This window comes from Oncorhynchus gorbuscha, linkage group LG19 (assembly GCF_021184085.1).
Source record: "Oncorhynchus gorbuscha isolate QuinsamMale2020 ecotype Even-year linkage group LG19, OgorEven_v1.0, whole genome shotgun sequence".
Classification (NCBI taxonomy): Eukaryota; Metazoa; Chordata; class Actinopteri; order Salmoniformes; family Salmonidae; genus Oncorhynchus; species Oncorhynchus gorbuscha.
The window spans coordinates 4,155,327-4,169,068 of NC_060191.1; the positions used below are offsets into that span (position 1 = coordinate 4,155,327).

Sequence of the window (13,742 nt, forward strand, 5' to 3'; positions counted from 1 at the left end):
TCACTAACAACAGATAGGTAACTACAGCAACCATGCTGACTCCATCACTAACAACATACATACAGGTAACTACAGCAACCATGCTGACTCCATCACTAACAACAGATAGGTAACTACAGCAACCATGCTGACTCCATCACTAACAACAGATAGGTAACTACAGCAACCATGCTGACTCCATCACTAACAACAGAAAGGTAACTACAGCAACCATGCAGACTCCATCACTAACAACAGATAGGTAACTACAGCAACCATGCTGACTCCATCAATAACAACAGAAAGGTAAGTACATCAACCATTCTGACTCCATCACTAACAACATACAGGTAACTACAGCAATCATGCTGACTCCATCACTAACAACATACATACAGGTAACTACAGCAACCATGCTGACTCCATCACTAACAACATACAGGTAACTACAGCAACCATTCTGACTCCATCACTAACAACATACAGGTAACTACAGCAACCATGCTGACTCCATCACTAACAATATACATACAGGTAACTACAGCAACCATGCAGACTCCATCACTAACAACATACATACAGGTAACTACAGCAACCATTCTGACTCCATCACTAACAACATACATGCAGGTAACTACAGCAACCATTCTGACTCCATCACTAACAACATACAGGTAACTACAGCAACCATGCTGACTCCATCACTAACAACATACATACAGGTAACTACATCAACCATTCTGACTCCATCACTAACAACATACATACAGGTAACTACAGCAACCATTCTGACTCCATCACTAACAACATACAGGTAACTACAGCAACCATGCTGACTCCATCACTAACAACAGAAAGGTAAGTACAGCAACCATGCTGACTCCATCACTAACAACAGATAGGTAACTACAGCAACAGGTAAATAACAACAGAAAGGTATCTACAGCAACCATTCTGACTCCATCACTAACAACATACAGGTAACTACAGCAACCATGCTGACTCCATCACTAACAACATACATACAGGTAACTACAGCAACCATGCTGACTCCATCACTAACAACAGATAGGTAACTACAGCAACCATGCTGACTCCATCACTAACAACATACATACAGGTAACTACAGCAACCATGCTGACTCCATTACTAACAACATACAGGTAACTACAGCAACCATGCTGACTCCATTACTAACAACATATCATACAGGTAACTACAGCAACCATGCTGACTCCATCACTAACAACAGATAGGTAACTACAGCAACCATGCTGACTCCATCACTAACAACAGAAAGGTAACTACAGCAACCATGCTGACTCCATCACTAACAACAGATAGGTAACTACAGAAACCATGATGACTCCATCACTAACAACAGATAGGTAACTACAGCAACCATGCTGACTCTATCACTAACAACAGATAGGTAACTACAGCAACCATGCTGACTCCATCACTAACAACAGATAGGTAACTACAGCAACCATGCTGACTCCATCAATAACAACAGAACAGCAACATGACTCCATCACTAACAACATACAGGTAACTACAGCAACCATGCTGACTCCATCACTAACAACATACATACAGGTAACTACAGCAACCATGCTGACTCCATTACTAACAACATACGGGTAACTACAGCAACCATGCTGACTCCATCACGAACAACAGATAGGTAACTACAGCAACCATGCTGACTCCATCACTTACAACAGATAGGTAACTACAGAAACCATGATGACTCCATCACTAACAACAGATAGGTAAGTACAGCAACCATGCTGACTCCATCACGAACAACAGATAGGTAAGTACAGCAACCATGCTGACTCCATCACTAACAACAGAAAGGTAAGTACAGCAACCATGCTGACTCCATCACTAACAACAGATAGGTAACTACATTTACATTTACATTTAAGTCATTTAGCAGACGCTCTTATCCAGAGCGACTTACAAATTGGTGCAATCACATGACATCCAGTGGGACAGTCCAATAGTGCATCTAAAACTTAAGAGGGATTACAACCTATCCTAGGTATTCCTTAAAGAGGTGGGGTTTCAGGTGTCTCCGGAACTCATGCTGTCCTGGCCAGTTTGTTCCACCATTGGGGGCCAGGGCAGCAACAGTTTTGACTGGGCTGAGCGGGAGCTGTACTTCCTCAGTGGTAGGGAGGCGAGCAGGCCAGAGGTGGATGAACGCAGTGCCCTTGTTTGGCACTGACAACAGATAGGTAACTACAGCAACCATGCTGACTCCATCACTAACAACATACATACAGGTAACTACAGCAACCATGCTGACTCCATCACTAACAACATACATACAGGTAACTACAGCAACCATGCTGACTCCATTACTAACAACATACAGGTAACTTCAGCAACCATGCTGACTCCATTACTAACAACATACATACAGGTAACTACAGCAACCATTCTGACTCCATCACTAACAACAGATAGGTAAGTACAGCAACCATGCTGACTCCATCATGAACAACATACAGACAGGTATCTACAGCAACCATGCTGACTCCATCACTAACAACATACAGGTAACTACAGCAATAGGTAAACAAAATACAGGTAACTACAGCAACCATGCTGACTCCATCACTAACAACATACATACAGGTAACTACAGCAACCATGCTGACTCCATCACTAACAACATACAGGTAACTACAGCAACCATGCTGACTCCATCACTAACAACATACACATAGGTAACTACAGCAACCATGCTGACTCCATCACTAACAACAGCCATACAGGTAACTACAGCAACCATGCTGACTCCATCACTAACAACATATATACAGGTAACTACAGCAACCATGCTGACTCCATCACTAACAACATACAGGTAACTACAGCAACCATGCTGACTCCATCACTAACAACATACATACAGGTAACTACAGCAACCATTCTGACTCCATCACTAACAACATACAGGTAACTACAGCAACCATGCTGACTCCATCACTAACAACATACAGGTAACTACAGCAACCATGCTGACTCCATCACTAACAACATACAGGTAACTAAGCAAACATGCTGACATCACTAACAACATACATACAGGTAACTACAGCAACCATGCTGACTCCATCACTAACAACAGCCATACAGGTAACTACAGCAACCATGCTGACTCCATCACTAACAACATATATACAGGTAACTACAGCAACCATGCTGACTCCATCACTAACAACATACATACAGGTAACTACAGCAACCATGCTGACTCCATCACTAACAACATACAGGTAACTACAGCAACCATGCTGACTCCATCACTAACAACATACAGGTAACTACAGCAAACATGCTGACTCCATCACTAACAACATACATACAGGTAACTACAGCAACCATGCTGACTCCATCACTAACAACAGCCATACAGGTAACTACAGCAACCATGCTGACTCCATCACTAACAACATATATACAGGTAACTACAGCAACCATGCTGACTCTATCACTAACAACATACATACAGGTAACTACAGCAACCATGCTGACTCCATCACTAACAACATACATACAGGTAACTACAGCAACCATTCTGACTCCATCACTAACAACATACAGGTAACTACAGCAACCATGCTGACTCCATCACTAACAACATACAGGTAACTACAGCAACCATGCTGACTCCATCACTAACAACATACAGGTAACTACAGCAAACATGCTGACTCCATCACTAACAACATACATACAGGTAACTACAGCAACCATGCTGACTCCATCACTAACAACAGCCATACAGGTAACTACAGCAACCATGCTGACTCCATCACTAACAACATATATACAGGTAACTACAGCAACCATGCTGACTCTATCACTAACAACATACATACAGGTAACTACAGCAACCATGCTGACTCCATCACTAACAACATACAGGTAACTACAGCAACCATGCTGACTCCATCACTAACAACATACAGGTAACTACAGCAAACATGCTGACTCCATCACTAACAACATACATACAGGTAACTACAGCAACCATGCTGACTCCATCACTAACAACAGCCATACAGGTAACTACAGCAACCATGCTGACTCCATCACTAACAACATATATACAGGTAACTACAGCAACCATGCTGACTCTATCACTAACAACATACATACAGGTAACTACAGCAACCATGCTGACTCCATCACTAACAACATACATACAGGTAACTACAGCAACCATGCTGACTCCATCACTAACAACATACATACAGGTAACTACAGCAACCATGCTGACTCCATCACTAACAACATACAGGTAACTACAGCAACCATGCTTTCTCTCCATCACAGTGGTGGTTCCTCTCCCAGGCTGGATGGGTTTAGGGGGGCTGCCCTGGCAGTTCACGGCCGTCCAGATGCACCTGCACTGGGGCAATGGAGCCCCGGAGGCCGGGGGCAGCGAGCACACCATCAACGGTCAGAGATCCGCAGCAGAGGTGAGGGACTGTGTGTGTGTTTGTTGAGGGGACTGTGTGTGTGTTTGTTGAGGGGACTGTGTGTGTGTTTGTTCAGTTGAGAAACCATACTATAATCCCATTAAATATTATACAGAAACACTAAACAGCAACCTCTTGGCTCATCTGGTTAACACTAGTCATAGTAGGAGAAAACAAACTATAATCCCATTAAATATTATACAGAAACACTAAACAGAAACCTCTCAGCTCATCTGGTTAACACTAGTCATAGTAGGAGAAAACTAACTTGAAAAGAAAGGTTATTGGAGAACAAGTGTTTGAATGATGTTAATCAAATGGGGAGTGGAATTAAATCTGATTGAAATTGTTGTAAAGATTTCAGGATTAGAAAGCATGTCAAATAAAAGCCTCTCAAACACCTACAGTATACATACATAGGAAGGGGAACCAACTTTCTCAGGTTAGCAGTGTATTTACTGTACCCCAAAACACACACACACATACACACTTTTGGAACTTGAAACACTGTCCAATTCTCTGTGTGAAGGGAATGTAGAACATGCAGTGGATCTGCAAAAATGGGTATATGAGAGAGAGAGAGAGAGAGAGAGAGAGAGAGAGAGAGAGAGAGAGAGAGAGAGAGAGAGAGAGAGAGAGAGAGAGAGTTAGTGAGAGTTTGTGAGTTTGAAAACATGAAGGAGACGCTCCATGCTCTGGTTACACACTATTACGTAAAGACAGACAATTCGTGTTTATCTCTCCACCCTCCCCTACTCCTTCCCTCTCAAAGAGTTTCAATGAGCCAGCATATCCCCCCTCCCTTTCTCTATCACTCTCTCATTCCCTCTCCCTCACTAACTCTCTTTCGTTCATCTGAACGCTATGTAAATGAATGTAGCAGCACTTTTCATTCAAACTCAAGGGGATTTTCCAAAAATTAGACACTGCCACACACACACACACTCTCTCACACACACACACACACACACACACACACACACACACACACACACACACACACACACACACACACACACACACACACACACACACACACACACACACACACACACACACACACACACACACACACACACACACACACACACACACACACACACACACACACACACACACTAACCATGTTCCCTCTCTGTGTAGCTGCATGTGGTGCACTACAACTCAGACCTGTACCCTAACATGTCAGTGGCTATGACCCAGCAGGATGGACTGGCAGTCCTGGGAGTCCTCATAGAGGTAGGACTGTTACATCATAACTGACAATCACATCAACCACTGGATACATTACATACTTCAAAAGAGTTGTATTTTTACAAATTCCCTTTATTTACGTTTTATTTCTTCAGTTGTAAAATGTACACATCACCAGATTAGTAAGAAAGGCTTTGTGAATGTATAGTAAAGCCTGCACACTTGACCTAAAGGGAAGATGTGTGATCTGTCAGACAGGTGAGGAGGCTAACCAGGCCTTTTGGAACATTCTCAACTACCTGGGTCGCATCAGACATGCAGGTGAGACAGCTGGTAATTATTATTGACCTTTATTTAACTAGGCAAGTCAGTTGAGAACAAATTCTTATTTTCAATGACAGCCTAGGAACAGTGGGTTAACTGCCTTGTTCAGAGGCAGAATGACAGATATTTATTTACCTTGTCAGCTCGGGGATTGGATCTTGCAAATGTTTGGTTATTAGTCCAACACCCTAACCGCTAGGCTACCTGCCGCCCCAGGTAGCTTAATCAAAGTACACCTTAGCCAATCAGCATTATTACTACAGCTACCTTCTAGTAATGTTACCACGACTACAGTAGTTTATGGGCATTCTCTGATTTCTTATGCAAGTGCCAAACAGCACCACTACATGCCCCCAGGAGTCAAACCCTGTACATCTCCTTTAACTGTCATCTGTCCATCCACCCCTCCATTCCTTCCTCCGTGGTCAGGTCAGAGTGTGTCCATCCCAGCCTTTGATGTCCAGGCCCTCCTGCCCTCTGACCTGGGGCGGTACTACCGATACAATGGCTCTCTCACCACTCCTCCCTGCTTCCAGAGTGTCCTCTGGACCCTCTTCACAGAGACTGTCAAAATCTCACACACACAGGTGAGGGAAGGTGTGTGGTGTGTGTGTGATGGTTATTATATTATATGCCATTTAGCAGACGCTTTTATCCAAAGCGACTTACAGTCATGTGTGCATACATTCTACGTATGGGTGGTCCCGGGGATCGAACCCACTACCCTGGCGTTACAAGCGCCATGCTCTACCAACTGAGCTACAGAAGGACCATGGTGATACACTTATGCTTGAATTCAAAGCATCACTATGTCCTCCTCTTCTTTTCTCCCCCTCTTCCCTCTTGTCTTCCTCCTCTTCACCATCTTTCCTCTCTTCCTCCCCTCTTTACTTCTCTCTTTCCTCTTCTCTTCCTCTCTGTCCTCCCTTCTTCCTCAGCTGATGAAGCTGGAGACAGTGCTGTATGCCAGTAAGGAGGACGCTGACCGCGTCGTCATGCAGGACAACTACCGTACACCCCAACCACTTAACGACCGGACCATCCTCTCATCCTTCCCATTAGGTCGGGGGGGTTCTCTAACACAACCAACAGCCTCGTAGCTAACAGCAGCATCAGCAGGAAGGGCATGGGGCGGGCTAGCCTCGTAGCTAACAGCAGCATCAGCAGGAAGGGCATGGGGCGGGCTAGCCTCGTAGCTAACAGCAGCATCAGCAGGAAGGGCATGGGGCGGGCTAGCCTCGTAGCTAACAGCAGCATCAGCAGGAAGGGCATGGGGTGGACTAGCCTCGTACCTAACAGCAGCATCAGCAGGAAGGGCATGAGGCAGGCTAGCCTCGTAGCTAACAGCAGCATCAGCAGGAAGGTCACGAGGCAGGCTAGCCTCGTACCTAACAGCAGCATCAGCAGGAAGGGCATGGGGCGGGCAAGCCTCGTACCTAACAGCAGCATCAGCAGGAAGGGCATGGGGCGGGCTAGCCTCGTAGCTAACAGCAGCATCAGCAGGAAGGGCATGGGGCGGGCTAGCCTCGTAGCTAACAGCAGCATCAGCAGGAAGGGCATGGGGCGGGCTAGCCTCGTAGCTAACAGCAGCATCAGCAGGAAGGGCATGAGGCAGGCTAGCCTCGTAGCTAACAGCAGCATCAGCAGGAAGGGCATGGGGCGGGCAAGCCTCGTACCTAACAGCAGCATCAGCAGGAAGGGCATGGGGCGGGCTAGCCTCGTAGCTAACAGCAGCATCAGCAGGAAGGGCATGGGGCGGGCTAGCCTCGTAGCTAACAGCAGCATCAGCAGGAAGGGCATGGGGCGGGCAAGCCTCGTACCTAACAGCAGCATCAGCAGGAAGGGCATGGGGCGGGCTAGCCTCGTAGCTAACAGCAGCATCAGCAGGAAGGGCATGGGGCGGGCTAGCCTCGTAGCTAACAGCAGCATCAGCAGGAAGGGCATGGGGCGGGCTAGCCTCGTAGCTAACAGCAGCATCAGCAGGAAGGGCATGAGGCAGGCTAGCCTCGTAGCTAACAGCAGCATCAGAAGGAAGGGCATGGGGCGGGCTAGCCTCGTAGCTAACAGCAGCATCAGCAGGAAGGGCATGGGGCGGGCTAGCCTCGTAGCTAACAGCAGCATCAGAAGGAAGGGCATGAGGCAGGCTAGCCTCGTAGCTAACAGCAGCATCAGCAGGAAGGGCATGGGGCGGGCAAGCCTTGTACCGTGACCATTAATAACATTTCACCAAACAGTATTAGTGGACACGGTGAGGGGCTCTCGGGGTGGACATGTGGAGGAAGGCTAGCGTTAAACACTAAAGAGAGGAATGTGGTGAGAACTGTGGGAATGTCAAGGGTTACTGACTGTGAAAGAGATAGAGAGGGGGATAGAGGGGGCAGGAGATAGGAAAAGAGAGAGGGGGATTTGAGGGAGTGATAGAGATAGAGAGAGAGTGGTAGTGGGGAAGAGAAAGAGGAGCTGTAAATGAGGGGGCGGTCTGTTTACGAGATGGCTGATTCGTTTTTGCAACATCTCTTCTCTAAACACTGACACTGTTGTTGTCACATGACAAGAGAGGAAGAGAGAGAGGGACTGAGAGAGAAAGAGAGAGAGGAAGAGAGAGACAGAGAAAGAAAGGGAGAAATGGAGAGAGAGGGAGAGTGAGAGAGAAAGAAAGAAAGAAAGAAAGAAAGGGAGAGAGAGAGAGAGAAAAGGAGAGCGAGAAAATGAGAAAGGGAGAGCAAGAGAGAGAGAGTGGAACACAGACAAAGGAGAAAGAATTTGTGAAAAACTGATAGGGTGGCCTATGACAGCACCATAGGAGGCTGGTGAGAGGAGGACGGCTCATAATGATGGCTGGGGTGGAGTGAATGTAATGGTGTGTTTGATATCATTCCATTCCGCCCATCCTCCCCAATTAAGCTACCACCAGCCTCCTGTGGACAACACTCATTCCAAAGACTACAGAACACACTGTAGACTTATGATCATTTCCCTGTAGTTCTACTGGTAGACAACACTCATTCCAAAGACTACAGAACACACTGTAGACTTATGATCATTTCCCTGTAGTTCTACTGGTAGACAACACTCATTCCAAAGACTACAGAACACACTGTAGACGTATGATCATTTACCTGTAGTTCTACTGGTAGACAACACTCATTCCAAAGACTACAGAACACACTGTAGACGTACGATCATTTACCTGTAGTTCTACTGGTAGACAACACTCATTCCAAAGACTACAGAACACACTGTAGACGTACGATCATTTCCCTGTAGTTCTACTGGTAGACAACACTCATTCCAAAGACTACAGAACACACTGTAGACTTACGATCATTTCCCTGTAGTTCTACTGGTAGACAACACTCATTCCAAAGACTACAGAACACACTGTAGACGTACGATCATTTACCTGTAGTTCTACTAGATGTTGATTGAACATTAATTCCAACTGAATTATTGACTGCATAAACAAAGTAGCAGTATTTTTACATGAACCCTCTGTCATGACATCACGATCATGTCAAACCGTTATGATCATGTCAAGCCTGTTATTATGTAGGCCTTATGACAGACGTACAGGTAATAAGACAATCTCTAAATAACATGTTCCTTCTCCCACTTGCAGAATCAGTGAAGGTGTACACTGCCGGTAAGATGTGGACCTTCATAGCTGATTCATTATTAGAGTAGGCCTCTGGTCAATGGCTATCTCTTCATGTTTGATGTACTAGTTGGAATATTTCTCTGTCTGTCTCAGGAGAGATCACAGCGATAGTAATAGGAGCTCTGTGTGGCTGTGTTGGTGTGGCTGTCATCATTCGCTTCATAGTGAAGACTATACGGTAAGGCACTGAGCTGTTAAATGGGGTTTCTTAGCTTACTAGCCTGCCTGAGGGCTATTCTGTTTCTGATTAAACCAACTACTGTTACGGCCGTTAAAAGAAGAGGGAGTGGACCAAAGCACAGGGTGGTAAGTGTTCAACTGTTTAAAAAAAAAAAAATCATGAACAAAATAACAAAGAGCAAAACAACAACGAACAGTTCTGTCAGGTGCAGAAACACAAAACAAAAAATAACTACCCACAAACCCAGGTGGGGAAAAGGTCACCTAAGTATGATTCTCAATCAGAGACAATGATAGACAGCTGCCTCTGATTGAGAACCACACCCGGTCAAACACAAAGATATCGAAAACATAGAAATAAAGAAACTAGAATGCCCACCCTAGTCACACCCTGGCCTAACCAAAATAGAGAATAAAAGCCTCTCTATGGCCAGGGCGTGACAACTACAGAGTTATCTGAAGTAGAAAACAGTATGGTCAACCAGATTTCTGTTGTGCTGGTTACCTGGTTACCTGTGTTTATCATATGAAACTGTGGTATGATTTGATCCAAAATGTCCTGGGTTTCTTTTTGTTCTTGGTGTCTCAATCTTCACATTTCTCTGGGCAGATTTTTCAAACACCTGCTTAATGAAAGGGTCTTGGTAAACAGGTGGAATCCTCCATAATACCTGATACCTACTGCGTCCATGTCCAATACTACATGTTCATAAACCAAATGAATACTACTGCCAGTGTTCTCTGTGACAGGGTTCTAATTACAGGGATGTCTGGAGATGCTAGCCATGCCTATACTAAAAGTTTCTCCCCAAAAGTGTTTTGGCACCCCTTGAATTGTAAAAAAAGAAAACATCAACGTGGGCATCAGTGTACCTCCTAGAGTCAATGTGTAATTCCAACCCTGATCAAAAATAACATTACTATGTTAACCACCAGTGATTGGTAGATTCCTTGGCCTATGTGCTCATATCTAGGATCGGTTTGTTACTCCAATCCTAACCGTTAACCATGAGGTAAAAACAAAAACTGACCTTAGATCAGTGATCAGGGGCAACTTCATCCTCTACCATCTGATTGTTGCTCTGACTGTGTGATAATTGCTCACTTCTTAATCGACCCTTTGTCCCTACATTATGCACTTTAGATTTAGAACCAACAGCCTCGCTTGCCAGGATTAATGCTAAAGACACATGGTTAGGAATGAGACTAAAGAGCTGAGATGATTGGCTAGGTGTAAGGAATATGGCAAAGGTTCAGCCAGCCCACACCATACTGCCAATAACTATCTCATTATTTCACATCTAGAAAACGTGCAGAGGAAAATGATAAAGGGTCGGTTCGGGGCATGATTGTTGCCCTTTTAACATGATTGTGTCTGTCTGTGATGTGATCGTTTGTGTTTCCTGGTCACATGACACTGTGTTTTCATCACAACAGCTCCACCTCTAGCTGGGACGTCCTGCCCAGTGTCCGGCCCGCCCCCGTGCCCAGGTCACCAATCAGATTATGACCTTTGACCTTCACCCCTTTAACCCAAATCCCTGATTCTACTCCCCATCATCTGCCTTCTGTCCCTGGCTAGAGATAACTCCTAGCACCCCTAAACGTAGGTGTGTAGCCTCCAGATCTGAAGAAAGCGCGTAGATGTATCGTTAAAATCGGGCTCAATTGAGCTCATTTTACTTTTAGCCATTTTACTTACTAATCTAATTCCTTAAGATCTGCAAACACCAAGGTGGTCTAGGAGTTGTTTTTTGGACTGGGACTCTAGAAATTCCAACATCACGTGTTATCCTAAAGAATCCTAATCCATTCCTGTAATCCTGTTATTCTCTGAAATTTCACAACTCATTTGTTTAAAGTAGATTGTTGTGTCTTTAAATCCAGTGTTGTACTAATATAGCACATTTTCTCCCTCTCAATAGATTTTTAATGCTGTAACTTCCCACTGGGCACACACTGGTTGAATCAATGTTGTTTCCACGTGGACGTGGAACGTCGTCTGTGCCCAGTGGGTTTCTACGTCACACTCCTCTGTTGAGTCATTGATCTGTTCACTCCATCATTCCCTCCAGAACATTCACCAGGCATTACTCCTCGCTTGTTGTTTACTTGGACTTTTACTGTACTTTGAAGCCTATGAATTATTATTATAATAGATTATGGCTTTATTTCATTTGTTGACTTTTCTTCATTTTATTTTTAGTCTGTCTGTCTCTGTCAGTCAGTCTGTCAGTCAGTCTGTCTGTCAGTCAGTCAGTCTGTCAGTCTGTCTTTCAGTCTGTCTGTCAGTCAGTCTGTCAGTCAGTCAGTCTGTCTGTCAGTCAGTCTGTCTTTCAGTCTGTCTGTCTGTCAGTCAGTCTGTCAGTCAGTCAGTCCTTCTGTCAGTCAGTCAGTCAGTCAGTCAGTCAGTCAGTCAGTCAGTCTGTCTTTCAGTCAGTCAGTCTGTCTGTCTGTCTGTCTGTCTGTCTGTCTGTCTGTCTGTCTGTCTGTCTGTCTGTCTGTCTGTCTGTCTGTCAGTCTGTCTGTCTGTCAGTCTGTCTGTCTGTCTGTCTGTCTGTCTGTCTCTGTATGTCAGTCAGTCAGTCTGTCTGTCTGTCTCTGTATGTCAGTCAGTCAGTCAGTCAGTCAGTCAGTCAGTCAGTCAGTCAGTCAGTCAGTCAGTCAGTCAGTCAGTCAGTCTGTCTGTCTGTCTGTCTGTCTGTCTGTCTGTCTGTCTGTCTGTCTGTCTGTCTGTCTGTCTCTGTATGTCAGTCTGTCTGTCTGTCTGTCTGTCTGTCTGTCTGTCTGTCTGTGCGTCAGTCAGTCTGTCTGTCTGTCTGTCTGTCTGTCTCTGTCTCTGTCTGTCTGTCTGTCTGTCTGTCTGTCTGTCTGTCTGTCTGTCTGTCTCTGTATGTCTGTCTGTCTGTCTGTCTGTCTGTCTGTCTGTCTGTCTGTCTGTCTGTCTGTCTGTCTGTCTGTCTGTCTCTGTATGTCAGTCTGTCTGTCTCTGTATGTCAGTCAGTCTGTCTGTCAGTCTGTCTCTGTATGTCAGTCAGTCTGTCTGTCTGTCTCTGTATGTCAGTCAGTCAGTCAGTCAGTCAGTCTGTTTGTCTGTCTGTCTGTAAGTCTGTCGTCTCCCTACCTTTATCCATTGTTGTCATTTGGTTCATTTACACATAGACCTACCATTGGGATGTTTACCAACAAGAACAAATCCATGCAGTTATTTAGTGTATCACTCTGCTGGATGGTTGAGTAAACTTCTACAAAATACAGTGCAAACAGGGAGAGTATGACATACAGCAGGATCAATGAGCTTTTATGCCATGTAGTTCCATTGATGAGTCGGACTGCCTGTGCCCTCTGACATGTAGGACTATGGAGCCAGGGAAGGAGCTGAAACAGGACGTGGCCCTCAACACGACCACTGAACCAGGAAAAAAGAAGATCCTGTCCCCCTCAGTCTGAGACCAATCAGGAACCTCCATGAACGAACCCCCCTCACCAACCACACTCCACCCTCCCTGCCAATGGGCTTGGATGAGTGCCTCTATGGCTCTGGTCCAGAGGAGGCTGGTCGGAGGAGCTATGGGAGGACAGGCTCATTATAATGGGTAGAATGGAATGATGGAGCGGTATCAAATGCATCAAACATATGGAGACCACATGTTTGACTACGTTCCATTTATTCCATTCCAGCCATTACAATACGCCTATAGCTCCTCCCACAAGCCTCCTCTGCTTTGGTCCATGTGTTTGTCTGCATGGCCTTTTGGGTGAATGCATGGTCTGTTATGGTCTACCTGTATGCTTGGTACTCTTTTCCATCCATGTTCTGCCCTTCCTGTCCTAACTTCAGGGCCTCATGGGCACAGCTGGACTGCGTTCAGGATGACATCATCACTTGCAACTGCCATGCGAG

At 45.3% G+C, this 13,742-nt stretch overlaps 1 protein-coding gene across 1 annotated transcript in view; it reads left to right on the plus strand.

Annotated features, from left to right (window-relative positions):
• LOC124005931 (carbonic anhydrase 14-like) overlaps positions 1-13,288 on the plus strand; it is a 39,765-nt gene extending 26,477 nt beyond the window's left edge. The window contains exons 4-12 of the mRNA XM_046315575.1: positions 4,337-4,482; positions 5,626-5,721; positions 5,931-5,997; positions 6,430-6,587; positions 6,939-7,062; positions 9,620-9,643; positions 9,752-9,836; positions 11,276-11,329; positions 13,195-13,288. Coding sequence (XP_046171531.1) covers positions 4,337-4,482; positions 5,626-5,721; positions 5,931-5,997; positions 6,430-6,587; positions 6,939-7,062; positions 9,620-9,643; positions 9,752-9,836; positions 11,276-11,329; positions 13,195-13,288 — 848 coding nt within the window. The remainder of the gene's footprint in view (positions 1-4,336; positions 4,483-5,625; positions 5,722-5,930; positions 5,998-6,429; positions 6,588-6,938; positions 7,063-9,619; positions 9,644-9,751; positions 9,837-11,275; positions 11,330-13,194) is intronic.
• Positions 13,289-13,742: the final 454 nt, after the last annotated feature.